At 37.2% G+C, this 26143-nt stretch overlaps 1 protein-coding gene across 11 annotated transcripts in view; it reads right to left on the bottom strand.

The window, feature by feature from the left end:
• The window catches only part of SUPT3H (SPT3 homolog, SAGA and STAGA complex component), a 266154-nt gene that overhangs the window by 80009 nt on the left and 160002 nt on the right, over positions 1-26143 (bottom strand). For 10 of the 11 annotated variants that reach the window (XM_027723068.2, XM_027722737.2, XM_027723391.2 and 7 more), the window contains 3 exons: positions 7480-7566; positions 6261-6351; positions 4591-4727 (listed from right to left, as the gene is read on the bottom strand). In XM_027723068.2, coding sequence (XP_027578869.1) covers positions 4591-4727; positions 6261-6351; positions 7480-7566 — 315 coding nt within the window. The remainder of the gene's footprint in view (positions 1-4590; positions 4728-6260; positions 6352-7479; positions 7567-26143) is intronic. The other variant, XM_039387279.1, reaches the window with a different exon arrangement.

Here is a 26143-nt window from a genome sequence, read left to right as displayed (position 1 = left end):
TCCCTGGATCTTTCTCTTCTCCAGGCTGAACACCCCCAATTTTCTCAGCCTGTCTTCATAGTAGAGGTGCTCCAGCCTCCATCTTCATGGCCTCCTCTGGAACTGCTCCAACAAGTCCATGTCTTTCCTGTGTTGAGGGCCCAGAGGTGCACATTGTTTGGGACAACATAACCTGGCACAAGTCAAAATGTGACCAGTCAAAAGCAGATGATGATACTCCAGCAGGAAGGTCTATTCCTGGACACTCCCTAATTTACTATTACTTCCACCTTATTTCTATGACTAAACCAGAGTGAACTTTCCAGAGCACAATTCCTTGTATCCCAAAGTGCAGTCAGGTGTGTTTAGGTGTCTTGTCCAGACACAAATTAACGGTGTCTGAAGAAAGACAAAATTAAATGGGAGTAATTAAAAGTCATGTAAAAACCTATATATTCCAAACACACCTACACTGTAATGCAATCTACTGTTTTTTGCACAGAGCTTATTGCCTTGCTGTGAGCTTTGTACAGATTTCCCACCAAGAAAAGATATGTGAGCAACACTGGAAAAATCACATCCACAATGAACTTCCTAGAATAAAAATATGTATCTGTAGTTTTTAAATATCTAATGTAATTCATAGGACAATACACAAATCACAGAATCATAGAATCACAGAATACTTTGGGATGGAAAGGACCTTAAAGATCATCTAGTTCCAACCCCTCACAAAAGAACCACAAAGTAGGGATAACTCAGTTTTATTATTTTGCTGGCTTCCAGCTGGCTTTCAAGGTAGTCTATTCTTGTAGGGAAGTTATTTTCCCTCCACTGTTTATTCAAACTTGCAATGTACTATGAAAGCATTATGGTAGCTACTGCAACTGAATTATTGCCATTTAACATATGAGTGTTGGAAATATACCCCTAAACTAGCAGTCAGTGACAGATGAATGGTGTTTCTCCTAATCCTATGGGAACAAAAGTGAAACAGAGCATTCACAGCGTGATGCTCTATGCATTCCTTTGTGTCAGTCCAGATTCCTGATGGCAAGACTTTTTCTTCCTGGGGGAGGTATTGGAGCTATAAAATAAACGATAAAAAATGGGTCTTTCCAGTATTACTGGGAATTCAGCTTTGCAATTATGTTGACCGAAGTTTTAAAGCAGTTACACTTGTGATTTTAGTGACATGAAATGCAGAATTTGATAGTGGTTCTAACAGAAAAAATAGAACTAGAGCTACAATTCACAAAATAACAGCCAAACCTGCAATTGGTTTAACTATGGACAGGAAGTCAAGAGGTTCAGAGGAGCAACATAAGGACACTCAAAATTGTATCTCTACCCGAACCGCAAATAAGGAAAAGTTCAAAGATTTTAAATGAACATGTTCCTTCTTCCCACCCCCATTCAGCCATATCCCAGAGGAATATAACTCTCCTCTCTAAATGATTTTTAAGAGACAGAGGAAAGCCAAATTGCAATCCACTTGCAAGGTTTTGTTTATTGTGGATTCTGTCACACAGCAGGCAAAGGAAGGGAATTCCCAACCACCATCAGCTCTGGCTATTCCACAGCCCAACCTGTACAGAGGAAGAAGAATGTGGGGACATTGCCATTCATGTAGCTCAAGAGACTGTCACCATTATAAAAACGATTTCTATGATCCATCTCTCCTTCATGTGCACAGTTCAATTACAGCTATGACTGAGAATTGTTTATTCCATCTATAACTGTTCCTAACTTGGACAAGTGTTTCACTAGTGCTTTACTGCTACCTCAGGAGGGCAAAACAGTAACTGTTATGGGGTGAGACAGAGGTGCTATTCCAGTTTTTATTTTGTTTTGATTTTGCCAATACACTCGGTTGGTTTGCCACCATTTAGTACTATTATTTTTATGTTAAGTCTTCTAATTTTAACATATTGATAAAATAATCATGTGTTATAACAAGTAACATGTATTTTGTTCTTGAATTCTGTCCTGTATTTTAAGAGTAGTCCATGTTCCTTTGCACATTGTTGGTATTACTGTTTCAGAGACAGTCCCTTTGCTTCAATTTAAAATCACAGGATACACCAGTAAGTTCTATATACAATCCTAGAAGAGTGCCCTTTCTTACTAATATGACAGCATTGGTGGGTGTGTTTTAGTCAAAGAAGTATAGAATTGTTTGTTCTCCTTTAGTAATGTTTTCAGCAAAGCTTTGCCTACTCCTCCATGGTACAAATATGGAATAGACCTAACAGCACTGCAAGCAATCACATGAAGGCTTAGCTCTAATTTTATGAAATGTTTTAAAAGAAATTAGCATAAACAATATTTGCATTTTGTATCATAACTGAAACCATACTGCTAAACAATCATATCCTGTTTAGTCCATAATGACATCAGAAATACATGTTTATCATCTGCTCTGGACAACTTAGCCTGATTTTGGCCTAAGGCAAAGTGGAACTGAAATCATTTACAGTTGTCCAAACCAAGATAACCACACATTTCTGAGGTAATTGATACCTAAAAGGAACATTGCCTTTAGATTGCAGTTCATGATTTAAGTACACTAATTCCTCAAAGAACACTGTTAAAGTGTCCACTGGACTTCCTTCAAAACTTAGCATGGATTAAACAATCTACTGCACAAAGCAAATGGGATTCAGGAGATTAGCCCATCCACTAACAACTCTCCCTTTAGGAATGGATCACATTTCCTAGTATCTTTAATTCCTTTCCACCCACCTCAAAGTGACAACAAAATCCCAAATGAAACAAAGCCAAAAATACATTAAACATTTTGAGTAGCATGTTTCAAACTGTCTTTCATGTTTTGTCATTAGTTTTAGAGACTAACAAGAAAGAAAATACATAGTACTGTCTTCATGAATCTATTATAAAATAAGACCTTGATTTTTCTTTTGTTTTTTTTTCTTCTTTTTTTTTAACATGGAAATATCAACACTTCACAATATGTAATAAAGTCAAGCAATAGTGAGAAGAATTACTTGATATATATATATGTGTGTATATATATACACACACTACAGTTAATGAATTACAGTCTAGTGATAAAAAACAAAACATGTAGTCAGATGTCAGAAAGACAAATATCTAATTACAGACACACATTCCTTGACAGACAAACATAGAATCAGATTTGCCCTTGCCTAGAACAAGGAACTTCATACTTTTATCAAATTGTGTAGTTTTTTAGACCAGAAAACTATTACATCAGAATGATAGAAGAGAATCTAAAGCCAAGCACATAGCCCATTCATTCAGAAGAATGCTGTACAAGCTCAAAGGATGTGCCTGCCTTTTGCCTTTATGCAAAACAAAACATTTTGCATAAATAAATAAGTAAGAAATTAAAGAAAAGAAACCATCGGTTTCCAAAACACAAACAGTGGTTGGGAACAACTGTTCGATGACACTAATTCTCAGCTGGGGGGAAATGGGACTCCTTCCTTGCCAAATTTTTAGAGGGAAGGGATTCTTCACTAGGTTTTGATTTCTTCCCACCAGAGGGGAGAAAGAAGAGGAAACAAGATTGGGAATGTCGCAGTTCTGAAAAGAGGTCCCATTAAGAAGAAAAAATGTAGAATTACAACTTGAGCAGGATAAAAACTTCATTATTTTCTAGAATTTTCCATGAAATCCTGAAAGAGAAATGAGGTCCTAGTAGGCAAAATTAAACACACAAATACTCCCAAACACATGAGCCATCTCAGCACAGAGAAGAAAATCAACCAATGCACCCACCAAAAGGGTATAAAAACCACTTTACAAATAATGAATTTCCAACAGCCATGTATTCTATACTGCTGTCTAAAAATGGATAGAAATTGGCTTAAATGTTAGTCTGGAACTGTGAGTGTGCTCCCAGCACAGTTTTGCCCTGGACATCTAGTTGCCCACAGAAGACACAAGGAGGAATTGAGCAATTAAACATGAACTGGGGTGATAGACAAAACTATCAAAAAGACAGGGTAGTCCTGTCCATCTACAGAAAATTTAGCCAAAACCACAGACTTTCGTGCTACCAGAGCTGTGCTGCTTCTTGATTCCACTGAACTTTATGAGAGTGACGTGGGGCTGCATTCTGTAATGTAGATAAAACTTTTCATAACTACATAGATCAGAAAATGGGACTTGAAAGAAGGACAGAGAGTAGAGCTTATACTGAAGTATGTTTGCACAGAATATTTTAGTTTCAGCTGTGTTATATGAAAAGAGTCCTCAAATGCTATTGAACAAATTTCTAATGAGAGAAATAATGCAAAAGAAAAAAATGATTGTGAAAAATGTGTGTGAAATGTTTATAAATAGAATCTGCTTTCTACAGAAAGGAAATACAAATACATGGCAGACATAAAGATCCATAACTACCCTTTTGTAATCTTCCTTCTCAGCATGTGTGCTTAGATATCAGGAAACATTAGAAGGAATAGGAAAAATATGGAAATAGGATTCCTTTACACCATCTGGGCAAAAGGAAAAAAAACATGTACCAATGATTTAATATGCAGCATGAAAAAAGCATCAGACCAACATGATGTATGAAATATTTCACAGTTTTCTCTGTTGGAGCTGAAAGAAAAGAATTACCTCCATTCGCTCTTGCTTGACATCATCAATCTCATCATCTTCAAAAATGGCTAAGAGCTCTCCAGTCTGGTCAATGGAGTTGAGAAAGTCTTGAGCAAGCTTCTGTCTTTTGTTGGTGTTATTACTGTTGAATTTGTCTTCACGAAGACAGGAAAAGAATAACAAACTTATTTGGCTTCCCCAAACATCAACTGATGTTTTAGAATCAGTACAATGCAGAAAAGGGCCTGTTCTTACTGTTCCCCCAAACGAGCTGTGCTACCTGACCAAGGTCACTACTCTGCAGTGATGGTAAAAAATTACCTTTAGTGTTTTCTGGTATAACCCAGCTTTTTCATGATCTAGAGAAACCTGCTGCTCCTATATCATTACTTCTCACCAAAGAATCCACGGCAGATACAGATGTAAAAGAAACTACCTCTCTTTGGTTGCACAAAAGAACCTCACTCATAGAGCAGAATATATAGAGGAAATGCTCTTCCCTCAACACATGCAGAACATCCTCATTACCTACAGCTTAAAGCAAACCCTAACACACACTAGGATGCAGTTCCAGAGGTGATGGACCACTGCTCTGCAGTAAAACCTGGAGAACCCTGGCAGGGTGATCTCTGTTGTTCTAAACAGAAGAGCAGCTACAAAAGCGTTAAAGTCACAAAACAAAATTAATGGCTTCAATTACCAAAGCCTGACAGAAAATGCAACTTTAATTTCAGGATAAACTGTGTTTAGGAAGCATTTCATGAGCATATAAACAACTTAGGAAAATTGTTTATTCATTTTAAGTAGTGCCACAAGCTTAAGTATTAAAACCCCAAGCTGTCAGGTAAGAAGTGATACTGCCACATTACTTGCATGAAAAGATACCTTTTCATGTGTGGTGAAAATAAAATGCCACAGGCAAATTAAATCTCAAATGACTTGATAAAAATTTATCCACAGCTTGATTAAGTCAAAGTAAGAAGTACAATGTTTATCTAACATCAGTGTGGATGCTCAGAGGAACCAAATACAAGGAACTCACTGTAAGGGAAAAAATAATAAAAGGCTCTGAGAAAGGAAATAAGTTAAATACAAAAAGTTGTGTATGGACATTGTTAGATGTTGTAACAGTATGGAAAGGTTTAGATTTGCTATGATAAGTTTTAACTTGACTTTTTACAACGGAAATGTTAAATCTAATGTCAATATAAATCAACAAAACCTTATACCAGCAAATTATATGGCATAAATTAATATATTTTTAATTCAAAGAGCTTTTCCTTTAAATGCATTGGTTATAAAATCAGTGACTTGCTCATGGAATGGAGAAACAGAAGTGTTTCCCATTTTTTACGTTACAGATTCAAAGTATAAAATGTTAAACCACAGTGAAAAAAAAGACCCAGGTCATTTATTAGTATTCAATGACTTCAGATTATGGATGTTTTTTTAAATATGCCAAAACCTTTTGACAATAATTTAACAAATGTTCATTCTATTGCAGGTGGTAGATGCCCACTTTAGAAGTATTTCAAATGCAAAAGCAGAGATTTTCAAACAAATTCCTCTAAAGACACTAGTTGTGTGTCTCTAACTATTAAGCAAGCTAGCAACACTTTGCATTGAGCTGTTCAGCATATTTATAAAACATCAAGCCTCTCCCAAATTAAGTAATTTCTTTTTTCTACCTTCGAGGAGGTCATCTTCTTCTATTCCTTTGACAATTTTAGATTTGTAGTCTCGAAAAAACATGTATTTAAGTAGTCTTCTAAGCTTCTTCTGAGAGAAAAAAATACATTTACATTAATTAGTATAATATTTTTTTATTTAAACTAACTGTAATGTGCAAATCATTAGTCAGTAAATATAATTGTTAAAATGTTCATAATTTTTGATTCTGCAGAAAATCCATACACAGAAAATACCTCAAGGTAAATAGAAATTAAACATTAAATATTGTTTATTTGAACTCCTTGGTATCTTGCTGTGAGAGAGAAATGGATTTGACTTTCAGAAAGGAGAAATTCAGCGATAAGGTTTCTTTAGGGCACTCCAAAATCTTTACTGAAGTTTGGAAATTCAAGCCTAGAAATGCATATTTCCATGAACTTTGACATCCATATTAACTGCTCTTTTCAGTACAGTCTTATGGTTCATATCAGATAAAGAAACTGCAATTGGTTTTCACGTGTTAGTGGTTTTTAGTTTTGAAATCGTTTTGGTCATCAGGTTTCAACTATCAAATGAGGAAAGAAAAACAAAGAGGAGAGAAAAGGGTGAGGGAAAGTGAGGAACTAAGGAAGAAAAGGAGATATAGGAAGAATAAATAATGTAGATAAAAATAGTTGACAATAATGTTCTAAGAATTTTGAAATTTGAGGAAAGAAAACTAATTTTTTTAATTGACCTGCTACTATTCAGAGAAAGTAAGACCATCCCTAAATCTGGAGATTTTAGAGGGATATAGTACAGAAAAAATAAAAGAAAATAAAGATAATTTACAGTCTAAATGACAAAACTCTAATGGTCACACTGTCAAATGTCACATCTACACCCTGCATATCCAAGGGGAAATTAGAATTATTGACTTTTAATAAAAGGAATATAAAGGATCAAGATCAATATTTTTACCTAATTAAGAAATTGTTTTGAGCTCGAAGGTGCACTACCCACCCTAGAGCTTTGTGAAAAAAAATCTATTGATAATTGAAGTTACAGGAAAAGACAAGACTTAATTAAAATATAGAATGACTGCACTGTGCACAATAAGATTCAACTCCAGAGTAGCTATATTTTTAAATAAAGCTATCCATGATGATGGACTCCTTTTCCATAGGTTAAGCAAACACTTGAAAACACAATAAGCAGGTGATTATGTAAATAAAAACTTCTGTCTTGTTACTGTACCTTATCTTTGCGCATTAAGAACAGAAGATCTTCAGCAGAGATGACTCGAGCTCCTCTCATCTGAGAAACTTCAGCTGCTTGCTGCAACTAAAATAAATGAATAAATTAGGATGGCTTTTTCAGTGTTCAAAACTTTATTCACTGGGATTTGTTTTAAATAAATTCAGATAATATTTTGCACGGTCCTGAATAGCAAAATACAGGCTGTGCACTAACACACAAGCTGGGACTCTCAAAGGTGTCACTCACTCGGTTCTTGTTCGCCAAGAAGTGAAAAACAATTTCATGAAAAGCCTGAAAGACTTTTGACAAATCTCAAGCAAAAGCTTTTTTGTTTATATTTAAAATGATTGCTTTTAAAAAAGCACTGCAGCCCCTTTTTTTTTCTTTCCTTAGCGCAGAAAATGAACATATAATTCTCTCAGGCAATGTAAAAATGCCAAATTCTTGCCATAGCACTTTATCTGCAACTGTGGAAGGGTGGCTGATCCCTCTCCCAATTTTTTACAATAACAAATATTAATTTTAAACAGCTTACCTAAGTATTTTTTGAAAGAAATTCTACCCTTACTTCACTTAGCATTAGTACAAACCAGACTCACATGAAGAACTTTTTTAGGCGTGCTCTTATTTCATCCGGGAGAAAGAAAATGAATTGATAGGAAAAAACAACTCTATTAATGATGGAATTAAAAAACCCTATTGAGTAGACCAGGTCCTTCAGCTGTGATAACGATGGGATTGAGCAAGGAATGCCATGAAAATGGGTAAGAGGTGGCCAAAGGAGTGAGAAGCAATGGAATGTCCTCAACTCCATTGCCTCTTAAGGCCCTAAACACCTCAAATTGTGCTGGAAAGAGCAAAAATCTCTTTCTAAGGGACTAATTCCATCAGCCTTCAGTAGGTGCAGGAAATCAGGCTGTTTTGTACACTAATGGATCATATCAAAACTAGCACAGGGCCAGAAACCTTGTAGCCTTGGTTAGAAATTAGTACAATGATATTTATCAAACTGCTGAGCTGAGGAGGTTCAACCCAAATGCACAAAAGAAGTTAATGGGATTTGCTCCCATCCCCAAAATGATCATGGAACTATACAATGGTTTGGGTTGGAAGGAATCTTTAAAGTTCCTCTAGTTCAACCCCCCGTAATGAGCAGGGACACCTTCAACTAGATCAGGTTGCTCAGAGCCCTGTCCAGTCTCAACCTTGAATGTTTCCAGGTATGGGGCATCCACCACCTCTCTGGACAACCTGTTTAAGTGTAAATCGTGATGCTGTAGATATGGTGGGATGGGAAGGATGCTTCCCAGTAAGGAATATACTTTATCCTCAAAATTAAAAAAACATTGTCCAAAAAGCAAGATTTAATCATAGGGTTTTTTTCCTTTCATCCTTGTTTACCCTGTGATGGAAAACTGATCATAAGCACAGTACAAAAGTTATCAAAAGGAGAGACACCTTTAAAAATTCATGATATTAAAATTCATACACACCTGCAACATGATCAATAAACAGCAATTTAATTTATGTTCAAATATCTGTATATTATTCCATAGAAATGCATTAATGCACCTGAAAATAATTTAAAGAAATCCTATCCTTCGTGCTCACACTAGCAATGGTTTCACTCAGTATCACTGGCTGAATAAGTATATTATTAATCTCAGCTCCCATGCTGCTATGACTTGAAATAGGCCTATTCAGAAGTTAAAAAGATCAACAAAAACAGTAGCTGTTTCTAATATCCAAAGAAGAAGGGGCGGGGGGGGGGGAAAGATTTTCATTTTGGCAAGTGTTCAGTGGGCAAAAGATTCAGTCCATAAATCATAATACTGGACTGCATTAATTTTTTTCCACACTAATCACAGGCACACAAAACGTTAACTGTATCTCATACTCACAACACAAAACACACTGCGTGAAGAGGTTCAGAGCTTCCCCTTGAAACTCCCTCTTGGCCCTTGCAGTCACCAAGACCAGAGAGATTTCAGGAATTCAGGAGTCACAGTAATACAATCTTACTTGAAAAATGTAAGAATGTGAAAAACGATAGTTCTATTTTTTGGCGTAAGCAAAACTGTTTCTTATTCTGATTAGTTTGAGGGCACACAAGCTACTTATATTTCTAACATAAAATACAAAGAGCTGGATAAAAAAAAAAATTACCAAGTACGAGCCAATATTCCTCTCTGGTGTAAATCTATTGCAGTTAATGGATTTATGCCAGGGCTGAGTTTGGCCCCACTGAGCTTAAAAGTGTTAGAAAACCTGACCTTAGCATGGTGATAACACAACACAGCTTTTCCAAATATCACATAAAACAATGGCAGAAATATCGGATGTGAAAGTTTGCTCTAGTTCCCTAAAATGTACAGGACCACAATGACGATCTCTTGGTCCCTTCCAACCCAAACCATTCTGTGACTGTCTAAGGCATTAAATTTCTTACCATAAAATTCAGATATGTTAATTTTTGTAGCTGAAATACATTATTTTTCCAAATGATAAACACGTGACAATGACATTTATAGCACAGATTGTGTGTGAACTGCTTACAGGAGCCTCATGATGAAGGAAGGGAGACTAAGGAGCAGAGGCCAAATTCACATCCCATTTGCATCTAAGTAAATCCAGAATAACGCTGCTTACTTTAATGGAGTTATTCTGGGATAAACACAAGATCAAAATCTGGAATAATATTCTCAGTTTCTACCAAAACAATGAAAACTTTATTCTCGTATTGCCCCAACTTTTGCATCTATTTTATTTTAAGGAATGGACACACAGCATTTAATTTTTTTGGCTTAAAGAAAGCAAAATATGAAAATAATTACTTCCTGTACAGTTATAAAATATGGATTATTTATCCAAACAGACCATAATGAGTACACATATTTACCTGGGAAACCGGGCTATGCTCAGGTAAATATGTATCCAAGAAATTAAATAAAAATTACGTCCCACGCAGCCGAGGTTGGGGGGAAGATGTATTTATAGTTTAACACACACATAATTGACTCACTCAAACCACAACATGAGTGCTTTGCTATAATTAGCATTATAACAAACTGTCTCATTTGACTGTCCCAGAGTTGCCATTAATATGCAATAAGCCCCGATTCCCGAATTTCCGGAGCGGAAGGCCTCGTTGAGTCATTACCGCATTCCGGGATGAAGGGGGATTTCAGGAAGCCCTACCAAAGGAATGATCCATCCAGGAGCACCCAGGCATTTGTCATTCCAGAAAAGCTGCTCTCAGCTCTGCAGCCCTGAAGTCAGGAGGTCTCTCACCCTTCGCTGCAGTCTCTGTGAGCAGCACTGCCCGTGACTCCAGATCAGGGCTGGGATACAAATGCTGCAATAACTTTTCCCAGATGAAGTTCCTATATGGCAACGGGGGAGATATGGCAAGAATTTCCTACCACGTCCCTTCTCCAAGCCTAAGGGATACTCAGTGCCAGTCACAGAATCTGGGGCAGCAGCAGTTCCAACATACTCACTTGTCTTCTCCTAATTTTTTTAATTTTTAAACTATTAGGCCCACATTACAAAATATTTTGTTTGGGATGATATTGAAGAACAGCAAACAATCCAAATTACTCAGCTTTTTAAAGAAAAACAGGTTAAATTTCCTAGCACCAGCAAACAATATTTGAGACCTCAGAGTATGAATATATGTTTTATTACAGCCAAATTATGAACCTCTAAAAGTGAAGTTTAAATAACGGAAGTGTTGAAATGATTTTAACTATAGGAGCACAAATAGCTCTGCTAATAATTAGGAGTTTATGAAAAATAAGTGTATTTTACAATTTTTCACATTACAAAGAAAGTAGTATATACAGTAACTATATTTTAAAGTCTAAGAAGAAATGGCTGGGGAATAATATTTTAAAATGTAATCACGGGTTTAATGACTTTATGAAGTTAACTTTCTTGGCAGGATGAACTGAAGTATGTTAACAGTCACCTTACAGCTATTTTCTTTTTGCAACTTCTGCAAATTATAGATTTGTTGAAAGGAGTATTCATTCTCCTGTGACAGAAGCACAGTTACTTCAATGGGACTGTCTGCTGCTTTTTTTTCCATAATTATTTTTTCTTCCACTACCTCCAAAGTCAACAATCACCGATACTTCTACAAAACTGTCTTGATGGACAAACAGACAAAAAGCTGGAAAACAAACATACTGTGTTGTGACATAATCCTTCCAGTTAAACTGCAGGACGGAGTTGGAGTGGTAATGTTTGCATGCCTTGGAACTGCTGGGAGCCAAGAATAATGCTGCAGGAGCTACGATTTTGTTTTCATTATACAAGAAAATTAGATCATAGTTCACCTGGGTGAATTTTTTTTCTGAGGCAGGAAGGCTGTTTTGTTATTAAATATGCATTAAAATGTCCTATTTTTTCATCTTTTCCAGATAAAAACTATGCAACTATATAATTACCAGAGAATATTCTGAATTTGGATATAGTCCTGTAAATACATTCCAAACAGAGCATCCTGATACTTTTTCATAGGTAACTAAATAAAAGAAGTAAATACAGGCTTACATTTCAAACTTTCAATGTAATATTTCATATGCTATTAATGCTAACACCTGAGCTTCTCATTCTAACACACAGAGGAAAAACACAGGATTTGTTTCCATAAGTCAGTACAGGGATGTGCTTTATGCAGTTAGCACATCCTGGGGAGGTAATTACATTAAGGAGCCTATCAGAGCACTCTAATAGGTAATGATTTAGGATCACTGCACAAGGGTTAAAAAGCATGACTGAATCATCACAAGCTGCCTAAACCAGAAAATGTCCATCTGCACATGAAAAGACAATCAATTTTCTTCTTACTAGGTATCTGGTGTCAAATCCAAGTATTTTTTACGGAAGAACATTTAATGTCACACCAGGTGATTATGTGTAACCTCAAGAAGATGAAGCTCTATGTCCCATTTTGAGGCTTCAGAGAATCATGGAATCATTTACGTTGGACAATACCTTTAAGATCATAAAGTCCAACCATTAATCCAGCACTGCCACATCCACCACTAAACCATGTCCCCAAGTGCCACATCCACAGGTCTTTTAAATCTCTCCAGGGATGGTGATTCCACCACTTCTCTGGGCAGCCTGTTCCAATGCCTGACAACCCCTTCTGTGAAGAAAAATGTCCTAATACCCCATCTAACCCTACCCTGGAGAAACTGAGGGTCATTATTTCTTGTCTTATTGCTTGTTACTTGGGAGAAGAGACCAACCCCCACATGGCTACAACCTCCTTTCAGGTAGTTGAGGAGAGTGACAAGAGCTCTTATCTTATGCTTGACATACAGTGAATTTCAGTCCATACAGATCATGAGAATAAGAAAACACAAGTTCATACCCCTGTGTCTCTGGCATTTACAGAGAACTCATTTTCAAGGACACAATTTGCTATATTTGTCCCTTCACAAAAACCTTACTCCTGAGTCCCTGCAGCACAACCAACTGCTTCTCTCCTTCTGGCAGGTGACAACAGCTTTTGATTCCCACATTTCAGGCAGCCCAGAGAGCGGGGTCTGCCTACAGAGAGTCTGCAGCCAGTTCCTAGAAGCTGGAGAAGAATTACCCCAAAAGCTCCTCTGGCAATTAGCAGGTTACACAAGGACTCCTTCCCACCCATCAAGAACATCTCTATAGGTCCAATACTCAACAGTTTTAACATGAGAGGTGACAAGCAGTTGATATAAAGTTAATGTCAAAATGTTCCAGCCCTTTCCTCAGCTGCCTTCAGACTGAAATTCTGTGAAAGTCAGTCCTACAAACTCCAGTCAACAGCCCTACACCCCAACCTGCACATTTGTAACTGTACCACCACTATCTGAGAGCCCTACAGATCAATATGAAGATATTGTCTTACTATTCACATCTGTTTAAATTGAACATTTAATAAAATTTTTATGTTTTTAGCAACACATTCAGTACTATCAGAGTAAAAAAATGCAACAACAGAAGGTACACGCTCCTAGGGAGTGAAAATAGCAAAAGCAGAACACCCCCTGCTTGCTTGAGTTGATATTCTTCACGTTACAAACAAGATCTTTCTAAAAATACAAAAGATACAGAAAAAAAAATCAGGAAAATGTACAGAGCCTTTAGAAAACTACAGTCAGTCTGTGTAATGGAATAGGCCAACAGGAAAATACACTATGTTCCCAAGCTCTGTTACTTAGAGTGAAAATTTGCATGTATCGAAACAGAATGATTCTTTTAAAATTACATTAAATGTATTACTAAGTAAAATAACTTTCCAAGCAAATAATGAAATTAATATTGCTATTTTGCAAAAGATGAGGTTATATCAGTCTTTTTTTAAAAAAAAATCTCTTCTTTATAAATAATTTAAGCTCAGCTTGTTAAATTAGAGCTTGTTTTTCCATTTTCTGTCACACAGGGAAAAGACTTTAATGCACTCATGAACAATAACTACATTTCAACTTAAGCTTCAGGCATGACTTTTTCCTATTTTTCCTTCTTTCAATTTGAATTCCAAAATCAACATTTTGGGCCAACATTTTATAACTGTAATTCTTCTACTCTCCAGGAAACAAAAGAAACCCTATTGCACACCTGACATTTATGGCAGGCAATACTGACCAAACGAAGTGAAATTATACCAACAGCATTAAAACCATAAAGTCTCTGGGTACAGAAAATATTCAGACTCACTGAACTCAGTTTTCATGTGGTCAAATTATTCAGGGTCTACACAGGCGTTAATTCAAGACTTGGTGTGTCACTGGGGATGGCCACTGCTGATGCTCTCTTTCCCTGCTGGTAATAACAGCAGGCAAGAAAACAAACTTGGAAACTGCTGTTCCAGCTCCTATTATTACAAGGGATAAAAAATAAGCTTGAAAAATATCATCCAAGTGGAAAGGATGGAGGCAGTGTTCTCTACAACGAGCACGAGACTGTGAAAAAAGCTTTGTGAAGTGTGGACTTTGTAGTTATGAAAGACTCCTCAGCCAATAAGAAACTGAAAAATTCTCATGGCCAAAAGAACTCCAACCTCTGCAAACAGATCTCTCTATTTCTAAGGAAAAGGATTGTAGGTGTCCTCTGTTGTTGACTGTCCACGTTCTAGGATTGCCAGGATATTCTGGATGCTGAGCTAAATGATTCCACCCCACTGTAAATCACTGCAGCAAATTTCCCTGTATCTAAACTAAATAACTGCTGATGTTTTTCAGGAAATTATAGAATTGTTTGGGTTGGAAGAGACCTTTAAAGGTCATCTAGTCCAAACTATAATAAAACCAACTACTCAAACTTTCCCAACGAGCTGTTCCATTTTCACAGCAGTATCATTATAGTTATTCCAAGTTGCAAATCTCAAATATAACCATCACTTCCACCTAAGCTACATCTTTTTATGCCTTTATGGCACTAAAAGTTACCGTGAAAAAATAAGAATGTGCAATCTTTTCATCAATAAATGCGTTCATCTTTCCTTTAGTAAAAGAAACAAAAAAAGCAACTAGAATTTACCCTTTTTAAGAACTGAAAATAATATTATTTTGGAATATTTAGCCTATTAACTCAGATTCATTTCCTATCCATCAATTAGTTCTATTTCTTCTCTTTCTCTAGTATTACTATGGCATGCAAAACAGCAGAGGTTTACGTTATACTCCAGCTTCCTGTCTTTCGGTTTCAAGTCCCAGAAGAAAGCACCACTCAGGATTATTATTCCACAGTTTCCAAAGCTGCAAGGAGGAAAAAACCTGCTCTCTGTTGATTGAGACACCATCTAATATAAACAGGCTCCTTTCTCCCATTGCTGTAAAGAGCACCATTTGTATAAATCATGTATCCTTACATTGTTCACAAAGGAAAATAATCACTGTTTTATATTAGCTTCACCAGAACATTAAATAAATACTTTTCCTTTCCATATGACAGCAAATTGGAATCAGGCATCACTGCTGGACACAGAGAGAATGAGACATGTATTTACCTCCTCCAAGCACAGAGACAAAGTGCTTTTAGAGGAAGCCTCAGGGTAGTGAAAGAAGTGCACAGCAAGTATTGCTATGAAGAGCAGGCAACCACCAGTGCACTGAGTATGGAGGGCCTGGACAGGTTGGACAGATGGGCAGAGAATTGTCTGAAGTTCAACAAAGGCAAATGCAGGGTCCTGCACCTGGGGAGGAACAACCCCAGGCACCAGCACAGGCTGGGAGTGATTGCTGGAGGGCAGCTCTGCAGAGAAGGACCTGGGGGTCCTGGTGGACAACAAGCTGTCCATGAGCCAGCAGTGTGACCTGTGGCCACAGCCAATGGATGCATTAGTGGGAGCACTGTCAGCAGGTCAGGGAGGTGATCCTGCCCTTCTGCTCAGCCCTGGTGAGGCACATCTGGAGTGCTGTGTCCAGCTCTGGGCTCCTCAGGACAAGAGAAATATGGAGCTCCTGGAGCAGGTCCAGTGGAGGGTGACAAAAATGATAAAGGGACTGGAGTATCTCTCTTAGGAGGAAAGGCTGAGGGGGCTGGAGCTGGTCAGCCTCAAGAAGAGACACTGAGAGGGGACCTCATCCATGTCTGTCAGGGTCTGCAGGGAGGGAGCAGAGGATGGACCAGGCTCTGCTCAGGGATGCCCAGCAATGGGACAAGAGGAATGGGCAGAAACTGATGCCCAGGAAGTTCCACCGGAACGTGAGGAAGAACTTCTCTACTGTGCAGTGACCGAGCACTGAACAGATTGTCCAGCAAGGGTATGGAGTGTCCCTCACTGGAGATATTCCAGAACCATCTGACACAATCCTGTGCCAAGTGTGCTGGATGGCCCTGCTTAAGAATGGAGGTTGGACCAGATGACTCATTGTGGTCCCCTTCAACTTTACCTATTCTGTGTTTCTGTGATTCTGTGAAGACAGAACCCTGATCCTCTGGCTGAAGTGATCTCAAAGTAATAAAAAAAATTTTCTTCAAACACTTCAAATTGAAGGACAAAAACTTAAATCTCAAAACATAAGTAAGACACTGCTTTCAAATTCGATGTCTTTTGAAAATTTAGGTTAGGAGACAGAAGGAGAAAAAAAGGATTCAGGTTCAACCAAAGATACAAAATAGCAACATTTCCCATTAGAAGTCTATTCTAATGGAAATGGAAAGCCTTGGAGAGATATGCCATCATGTTCATACTTGAAGATAATGGTGGAAGACTTTGTAAGTTAAACAATTTTACCTGAAATGATTCACATTGCTCTTTCATCATAGCTTTTTATTCTCATCTGCTCAAGTGCAAATTCCAACCAAGTGAGAGCTTCTGGTGACTACAGGGAAATGCTACAGGATCTCTCAGATTAAACACATAAAAGATGTAAATGACTATGGGTTTAAAGGGTTTTGGATGCTAGAGAGGCCATACAGGTGTCTTGGCTCAAGGTTCATTATATTGCCTGCAGAATTTTGACAGCCAGGTAAGTGTCATCTTGCAAGATGTATCCAAATTATCAATAGGAAAAAAAAATCAAAATCATCTAGTTTATAATAATTTTTCAATCACAAGATATGCATGGAGTGTACATCATGACACTAGAAAAAATCTCATCCTGTTCTGTACTCTTTAATGTCAACGATTATAAGGTATAATCAGAACGGGTCATAACAATGATAGTTCTATGAATTTATTCTTTTATATCAAGAAATACCTCTCCAGGACATTATAAAATGGTTTGAAAATCCTAAATTTATGACTACTTTCTTCCAAGAATCTTATACTGCAAGATAAAGAGAAAAACAGAGGGAAATTTATGAAAATGATAGTTCCAGTCCAAGGTAGACCCATCTGCTTGCAAAACTGAGAAAAGGAAGTCCAAATTTTGGTACGTATGTGTTGGTTTGCTGTATTTTCTTATTCATATGAATTAAAGTTCTCAGAGCTTCAAAAACCACAAGATAAATTGTGTGCTGATAACATGAACATGACAGATTTTGTCTTGGAAAGATGAAAGAAAGAAACAAGGAGAGAGCTCTCACTCAAGAGAGAGAAAAGAAAGCACCACAAAGGAACATAAATGTAAAATCTGAACAACAGATATTTGTGTCTGAAAAAAGGCCCTGATTTCCTAACTCCTATTTAATGTTCATTCTTTAATTAACATTCATTTCCCAAGGACATAAGTTTGAAAAGGCTGTTTCACATTACTTTAGCACGAAGAGAATCACTTTTAAGCCATGAAAAGGCTGAGGAAAAAAAAATAAACATGCCTTCTGAACATAATTTCCTCTTTATTGCTACTGCAAAGTTATGAAATGAAATCTATTATTTAATTACATTGGATCAAGCAACAGGAAGGGAAGGGAGTGCTTGAGTCACAACATCCCTGTAAGGATAAATTACTACACTTCCTCTTGCTAAAAGACAGTTTTAATGAAACTGTGGAAACGGTTAAAATCAAACTACTGGGAGGTAGGAATATCTTCTTGCTAACGTAAAAAAACCCAATAAATGTACTCTGAAATTCTGAACAGAAGTATTGGTAACAATGGGGGGAAAAGAAGAAACATTTCTGCCAGAACATCAATAGTTTGAAAATTATTACATTGATTCAGATTCTTTACAGATTCTGAAGAGAGATTAAAAACCATACAATAGCTTCTGGGCCTGCTTTGTTTAATGCTTTGCATTGGAGATGTTTAGATAATCTATTATGAAAACTGAAATTTATCTCCTATTACTACCAAAACTTTATTAGCCATGTGGGATTTCCCATAGCTGTGTTTCATAATGTTTACTAGATCCTTCAAATTGAATGCAACTGTTGGAAAAAGTTAGAATCTTTCATTTCTTAAGTATGTTCTTGACATAAAAAATTGGGAGGGCTTTAAATTCTAATGAACAGATAGAATGAATTCTAAAATGTTGGAATAGATAACCTGGCAACTGGTGAAGAGTCCACAACTGGGATATGAATGTGCAAATGCTGTGATCTTGTATATAATTTAAATTCCCTTTGACTGGGGTGGAGATGATCTGAAATTACCTTTCACGGAAAAACTATCTCCTCTCAAAATTAAAATACATTAAAATATGAGGAAATTTCACAAATAATTTGAAGAACAATGGAAAATATCTTTGAAGTTGTTCAGCAAAGCTCCTCCTAAGCCTCAGGGTGGTATAGGAGACAGCATTTCTTTGAAAAAGCACTCCTGGAGGCAGCAGAGACTGATTTCCTGGGCCCATCAGAGACTGGACTGACCACTCAACACTGCAGGATGGATGACATGGAAGGGGTGAGTACAAGGAATGATGTTTTTTGGTGAAAGATGCAGAAAGGTTTTGAGAGGGACAGAGGAAACAAGACAGAAAAATCTGTCTGTAAAAATTTTTCAGATCAAAGAATCTTAGTGTCCTCCTAGCATTTGGTCCCTGGGCTACTTCCAAACTTCTAACAGTCTATAGAAATGGTCATAAAAAAACTCCTTTTAGTCATGTGGAGTCTCATAGAACCCTGTGATTCCTTTTTTTTTTAAAGGCCAATCTTCAAAGGAAAATTTAGGAGGTTACTTGTTCCTAATGGGTAGAAGTCACCATATTTAGAGAACCTGTTGAATGTAGGAAAACATGAAAATAGGCTACAAACCTCATTGTACAGTGTGTAGTTCTTATTCTTCTCTTAAAACTCAAGTTATTGGCCACCGTCAGACTTGAACTGGCTATGGAGGCATTTGGTTGGATTCAGTGAATTTCTGAACCTACCAGTGACATTTAAACCAAAAACTGGCACATTCTCAAACTGGGTATGAACTGGAAAGGCTTTGACAGACAGTCAGTCCAGTCAAGACAAGCCACCCTCAGCTGACTGAGCAAGAAGTCTGATAAAACAGAGGAAACAAGAGACTGGTCTTTTGTAAAAATCTTTGGAAACTGGCAGCAGGTCCAAGCTGTGGACCTATATACATCCCTCAGGAGAAGACAAATAACTTCCCCTGCCCTGAGGAGATCTATGCTTTGGGAATCCAACTGTACAATTTTATAATTAAATGCAGCTCCACTGAAACTGCTCACATGTTAAGTCACTCAGGCTGAGTACAAATGCAGGATATCCATTACTGGTGCCAGGGGAGTCAGAAGATAATGTCAATGATGCCAGTGGGGAGGAGGAAAATTAGTGTTTCCAGTATTTATCTTGATCCTTTGGGAGCCACAAAGAAAAATGTCAGCACTAGAGGTCTAAGTTCAAGAGACACAGAAATATCACAGAAGTCTTCAAGAAGAGAGGAGGGTCTCAGGGCAAAACAGCAAGGATGGAATGAAAAATCTTGATTCTGTGATTCTGACCACGGTAAAGGCTGAGCCCTAAAAAATCACCAGCATTCTGGTCGTTTAGCTCCCAAAATAATCATAGCACAGATTTCTACAAGAAGAGACCTTTATATTTCTACATGGGCACACAGTCGAAATGGGGGTGAAAAAATGGGCAATTTTCTCTCATTATTGGAGATATTCTCTACAGTGTTTATGAAAATAGGGGGTCGACTATAAGTAAAGTGCAACTGCTGAAGTGCAAATGATGAATTTCTAACAAACAAAAAAACCCCCACCGAAATACATGAAAGCAACTGGAAAAGTACCGTCATTCCTGAAAAACAATGGAACACTTCCATTTCTCTCATGCATTTATAAGACAGTGAACTCCAATGTCAGTCACAAACTGTTAACTGTGTTTACCAAAAGAGAGTGAAAAGGAGCGTGAGGAAAATCAACACAGATATCACAGAGATGGAAAGGAATCTCTGTTCTCACGATAACAGAGTAGATGATGCTTCTCTAAAGGCCATGAGTGAAACGTAGAGTGTAGATCAAGATGTAGCATAGAAATGATCAAGGCTGAGTAAGATTTTAGAAGGAACATTGATTATTGAGGGGATTTAACAGGTCAGGAAAGAAGAGGATAAGATTTCTCACAATAATAAAGACAAAATCCTCCATTAATACAGTTGGCTCTCTTTTTCGGTTGCTTTCAAGAGTGATTTTATTAATGTGGAAAAGCTACGTTACCTACATGAATTTTACACAGTCATATGACAGGGATTTCTGTTTTGCATCCATTTTACAAATAGGCCAAAGGAGTCACAGAACACTCTACACATGGGCAAAGACATTTGTCTCTGTTTGCCTCCCTCCCCACCCAATTACCAGCACTCCTTCACTGCTAACAATTCTCCTCTAATGCAATAGGAAAGGCTGCAAAATAATGCAGAAATACATAAAAAATCCCAACCAAACTTCTTCTGAGCTTCAACTGACGAGTTTGTTGTATCTAAACTTGCACACAATCCTAAGCAAAAACTATAAATATTTCCCAGAACCTAAAGCTGTGAAAAGCAGAGGTGATTTAGCAGACACACAAACCATAAAAACTGTGCCCGATACATTTCTCTTCTAATTTAGAGTAAGTGGGCCAGTCTTATATCATATAGAATCATAATTCTCAGTGACATTTAAACCAAAAACTAACTAAACATTTAAACTAAAAACCTGCAAACCTCCATAAAGCTTTTCAAATAGTATCAGTCATTTTAATATAAAGCTAAGAGACAGTAGCATAAACAATGTCAACACAGTCACTGGTTTGCAGTTTAGAACCTGGACCTTCTACTATAAAAGTAAATTCTTATATTCACAAGAAATCACTTTTCAGCCAGTGGTTTTTTGAGGAGGAATAGGATCAGCCATACCATTAGAAGTCAAGAAGTATAGGAAAAAAGAACTGCCAAAAGTAAGGCTTAATTAGGTTTGCAAGTCAAATTAAGAAGTAAAGCAAAGGAGGCTTCAGAAATAAAACACTAGGAAGAAAGATGTGCTGAATGAAATAAAGATGGAAAATCTAAACACAGCTCCAAAGGAGGAGAATAATTTTCACTGAACATTGAGAAGAACTGAGGTTTTGAGCAAGGGAGTAAAAGTAGGACAACTCATGGAAGAGATCTACTCAGAGAAATTATTTCTAATGAACTGAAGTAAAACTCAAAGATTTTAATGCACTCCAGTCATCAGCACTGGATATCATAGATGTGAATGAACTGTAAACATAACAATGTCTGCTGGCATTAATATTCAAATATATCAGCTAAGCTTGGGGAAGCTAAGGGGATCAAACAATTATAGGCTGCTGCCTACGAATAATTGAAGAGCAATTAGAGAGATGACGGATCCAAACTCTTCTTGCTAGTGTCAGATGATATAATGAGGGATGACAGCCAGAAATTGCAATTTGGAAGGACTGAGTAGAATGTTAGGAAAACCTTTCTCATGGGAGGACAGAACAGCTCTGCAGCAATTAACAGGAGAGGTTCTGAGAAATTTCCTCAGAGGAGCTTCCAAAGCCAGGGCTGGACAAAGTCATGGCTGAGCAGAGCAGATCTAGTACCGGTGACAGTCCTCCTCTGAGTGGGTTCAACTGGACTCTCCAGGGCTTTGACTGTTTCCTGTATTTTTTGTATTTTTACAGAGTTTTTGAGTAAAGGAAATTGTTTAGTTCTGTTTGTACAGGTTCCAGAACAACAGTCACCCTCCCTTCCATCTGGAAGAGGATCCTCTATCTACTGCTACACCAAAATTACAATCATTACCAAAAACAGTGTGTCAAAAAAGTGGAAGTGCAGAAAGTCAGAATCTGAGGGCTCTGCAAGAGACAGAGAAGACAGGTTGAGATGAGAGAAACCTCACCCCATCTTTGAGCTGCTGCTACAACCATCAATATCCCCCATATCTCTCATAAGGAAAAGCCTGCAACAGCACTGTTAATATGGAGTAAAAGAAATAAGGTCTGCTCCTTCACATCAGCTGTCCCATTGTGCACTGAACAAGATGTAGGACAAGATCAAATTTGGTGACTCCTTCAGTAAGAACGAATAAATACATAAAAATAACGGGCTCGGTCACAGCAAGTCATCAGGATGACGAATGGCAGTTGTGTGTAAAACGAGTTGAGCGAGGTTATTGGGGTTTCTTTTGATACAACTTGAATGAAAATCAGCTTCTATGATGGTGTAAGTATTCCCAGAGTAGATTCTTAATTATTTGCAGACTTGGTTCATTCAGATAAATAGGCTGTGCTAATATGTGTTTGAGCTTCACTTCGGAAAAAAAGGTTATTTGTTACAGATGTGAGTATCTCTGTGCTGTGTACTCAGCCACATGCTGCAACCAGTAATGAAATGCAGAGTGGTTGAGCTCATACCTCGCAGTTAACTTCATAATTTCATCTAGTTAAGATCTGCCTTCTTAAAAACCCATAAGCTAAATCCTGAAGACCTAACAGAAGTTTTTACAGAAGAGGTCCAGAATTGAGGCCTTTTTAATGGGTTCATGTAAACAGTGATTTATAGTCGAGCTACTATTGTTAATAAACTTAAGGCTGTTGGAGTTTTTAGATTCTTTTTAGATAAATTTCCCTTTATAACTTACAGTAATAAACTGTAATGTATCAGCTAATGAATGAAAGACAAGATTTATCTCATGAGATGGCAGCATCACAGGGAGTGTTTCTGCTTTTTAGAGACGCTTGCAGTAAAATTGGTGGCAAGGACAATGGAACTGAGACAGAGGTCCCCATGCCAGGACAAATTTCAGGTTGTAAATAAACAGATAACACCACTAAAAGTGTGTATTATAGTACCCTCTTCTAATTGTCTCCAAGTACTTTACAAGGAAACTCAGTAACATCATTCCCATTTTTCTAATTTAATACCTGAGGCACAGAAATAAAAATGAAACCATCTACAGTCACTTTACACTTTTACTGATTCTAGGTCATCACTTCACTACCTGACCCTGTCTTGAGCATGACCCAGTGGGGAATCCTTATAACTTTTATCCACAATTTGCCTTCAGAGTCAAAATTGTATTTTGGATGTTTCCCTCCAGTCATCTGAAATCTAATCAGGAGGAAGGCAATCTGTGCAAATAATTCTTTAAAGCATCTGTTGCTGTCATGTCCACCGTTTTTTTGTCCTATGGTAAGTTCTTGTATAGCCATTTGATGAGTACTGAATGTTTTGTTGAATTTTATTTAGTGCCAGAAACTAGATAAAAAAAGATAATTTGATACACTGATTCCCCAGAACTATCCCACAACGCACAGAAACATAGAACCGGGTGCTTTCCACGTCTTTAGCCTTCAGCCAGTTGTAGAAGTTCAGGCTTCCACTGTCAATGTGAACAAAGAGGGACTCAGAATCACAGAATATGCTGAGTTGGAAGGGAACCCACAAGGATCATCAAGAACTCACATGTCCTGTGTCTCCAGGAAATGCATCATCCATCATGACACTGGTATAAGATGCACATCAGCTTGATTAATGAATCTGCATTTATTCTCTTGAACACTATATTAAACAAAATCTAAGCAAGGGTAAAGGATCTTTTGATGGATGACATTTGGCCAACAAAAAGTTGAGTCTTGTGGCAGTGATGGGAAATTCTTTTGAAATACATTATATCCAGACATAGGATGAAATAGTCCCTAGAAAAAAGAATTCCTTTTTTCTTTTCAAAAATCTATCTTAATTTCAGTGGATTTGTATCTATAAAACATCAATGTACTTTTATTAATAGCTTCTTATAATGAAAAGGTTTTTTAACTAAGCAGAAATAGTGTTGTATTTATCATCTACAGCCTGATTGTATTTCTAATATTATCTTAGATGTAAAATGAAAAATTCCTCATCTAAATATTAATAAGCAGCTTCTATGATAGTGTGTGTCAACCATTTAGTGCATACAAGGGTATTTATGGCTGCAGCACGATTACATGTACGTGAGTCCTAGAAATTAAATGTATTAATTCTCAAAATTTCCTTTTACTCCTACTTCCAGTCCGTGAATCTCAAGTACTGAAGTCAATCTAGAAATATTACTTTCGATTTCAGGCTTTATAGTTAGGTCAGAAAGAACTTCCTGCAAACCAGCAACACCGAGCAAGCAGGAAGTGAATCCTCCTGGTCTTGGCAGAGCTAAAGACTGAAATGGTTTCTTGTCCTGCATTATTTTATGGAGGTGAAAGATTAGTGCAAGTTCACTTTTTTTTATAATGGTGTAGCCAGTGGTGTGTTGGAATAGCTATTTTATAATTATATGTCATAATTCAAGTGTGTCTCTCAACCCATCTAAACCAGAATAATAATGTGCCACAGTTTACCTCTCTGTCAAGAAAAATAATCTAAACTGTGTTCACCTCCATGGGGCAATAGGGAATCACAGAACTCCCCTTCCTAACTATTTTTATCTGTCCTCTTTCCTGCCTGTTTTCCCACATCCCACATCAATACCTGTTCCAATAATGAGCAAGATTCAGGGAAAACTGAGCATAGCACTTTCCCTTCACCACAGGGACCACAATTCAAAGCTGATCTAAGCACCAAATTAAATCAGCACCTGATCTGTAGCTGCCATCTGCTTCACAAAATCCCCTGTCCACAGCTTGTGGACACCAGTGGCAGTCTGGGCTCAGGAGTAGACGAGTACAGTACGAATTCTCACAAGCCAGGGTTGAGGTCACTGGGAAGGACGTGTGGGCAGTAGGATGTATTTGCATCTCATCTCTTCCTCTACACGTTTCTAGCACAGTTTCCCTATAACACAGATATTCATTTTCAAAATGTCATCTGTGTTTCACAATATTCTTAAAATTTTCTACAATTTCCTCCACACATCTCTTCCAGATTGCTGCCCAATCAAACATGATCTCTACTCAAAACCATTCCATACTCCTGATTTTAGGAGAAAAAACACAGCGATGTGTGACTGAATGTGTGACAGCTGAATTTGTATGTCCTTTCAGGTTTGGGTTTTTTTTAACATTCTAAAACTCTTTACCTTTCGAAATGTACTGCTAAGGTTTTAAAAGCAAATTTTGCTGTAAATCCCTTTTTCACTCTTGTTTTTCTGTAATTAGATTTTACTTTGCCATGTTCTATGCCCTATTTCAGTTAAGAAAAACGTTCTGGTTTCAGTACGTGACAAAAATGTACTTGGTCATGTTCAAGTTAGCCAAGACGAAAATAAATTTCTTACTTCAAAAAGAATAAGCCTGGGTTATTTAGTATTTAAATAATATGACACTGGAAAAAAGTAAATCTCCAGTGAAGAATTATCACAAATATCTACTAAATGTTCAATGAAGTTAGAAATAAGCAAGATAAGTAATTATTCAATTTAAAAAGGGTTGTTCTACCACTTCACTTTTTCCTGTTTTCCTATTTTTGTTAAACGGTTAGAAAATAGAAGCAGAGTAAATGTTAAGTATCGTTGAGCTGAAAGCAGCACGTTTGATTTTGTTCACGGCACTAATATTCTCCTTGAATTACAAAATGGTCAAATCCTACTCTAAAAATATAAGGAGGAATTACTCCTATCATAATGAACACGGAAGCAGTTCTGGCAATATGGATATGAAGATTAACTATGTAAAATATTATGCTGAATAACCTAAAATTGATATTATTGATAACACACTATGTTTATCAACATAAAATAAGATGTTGAAAAACAGGCTGCCCAGGGAAGTGGTGGAATCACCATCTCTGGAAGTGTTTAAAATACATGTGGATGTGGCACTTAGGGACTGGTTTAGTGCCGGACTTGGCAGTACTGGGTTAACAGTTG

Source organism: Pipra filicauda, unplaced genomic scaffold, assembly GCF_003945595.2.
Source record: "Pipra filicauda isolate LSUMZ 115617 unplaced genomic scaffold, ASM394559v2 scaffold54_size4384275_pilon, whole genome shotgun sequence".
In the NCBI taxonomy this organism is placed as follows: domain Eukaryota; kingdom Metazoa; phylum Chordata; class Aves; order Passeriformes; family Pipridae; genus Pipra; species Pipra filicauda.
The sequence above is the reverse complement of the archived record's forward strand: the minus strand, read 5'-3'. Positions and strand labels throughout refer to the sequence as shown.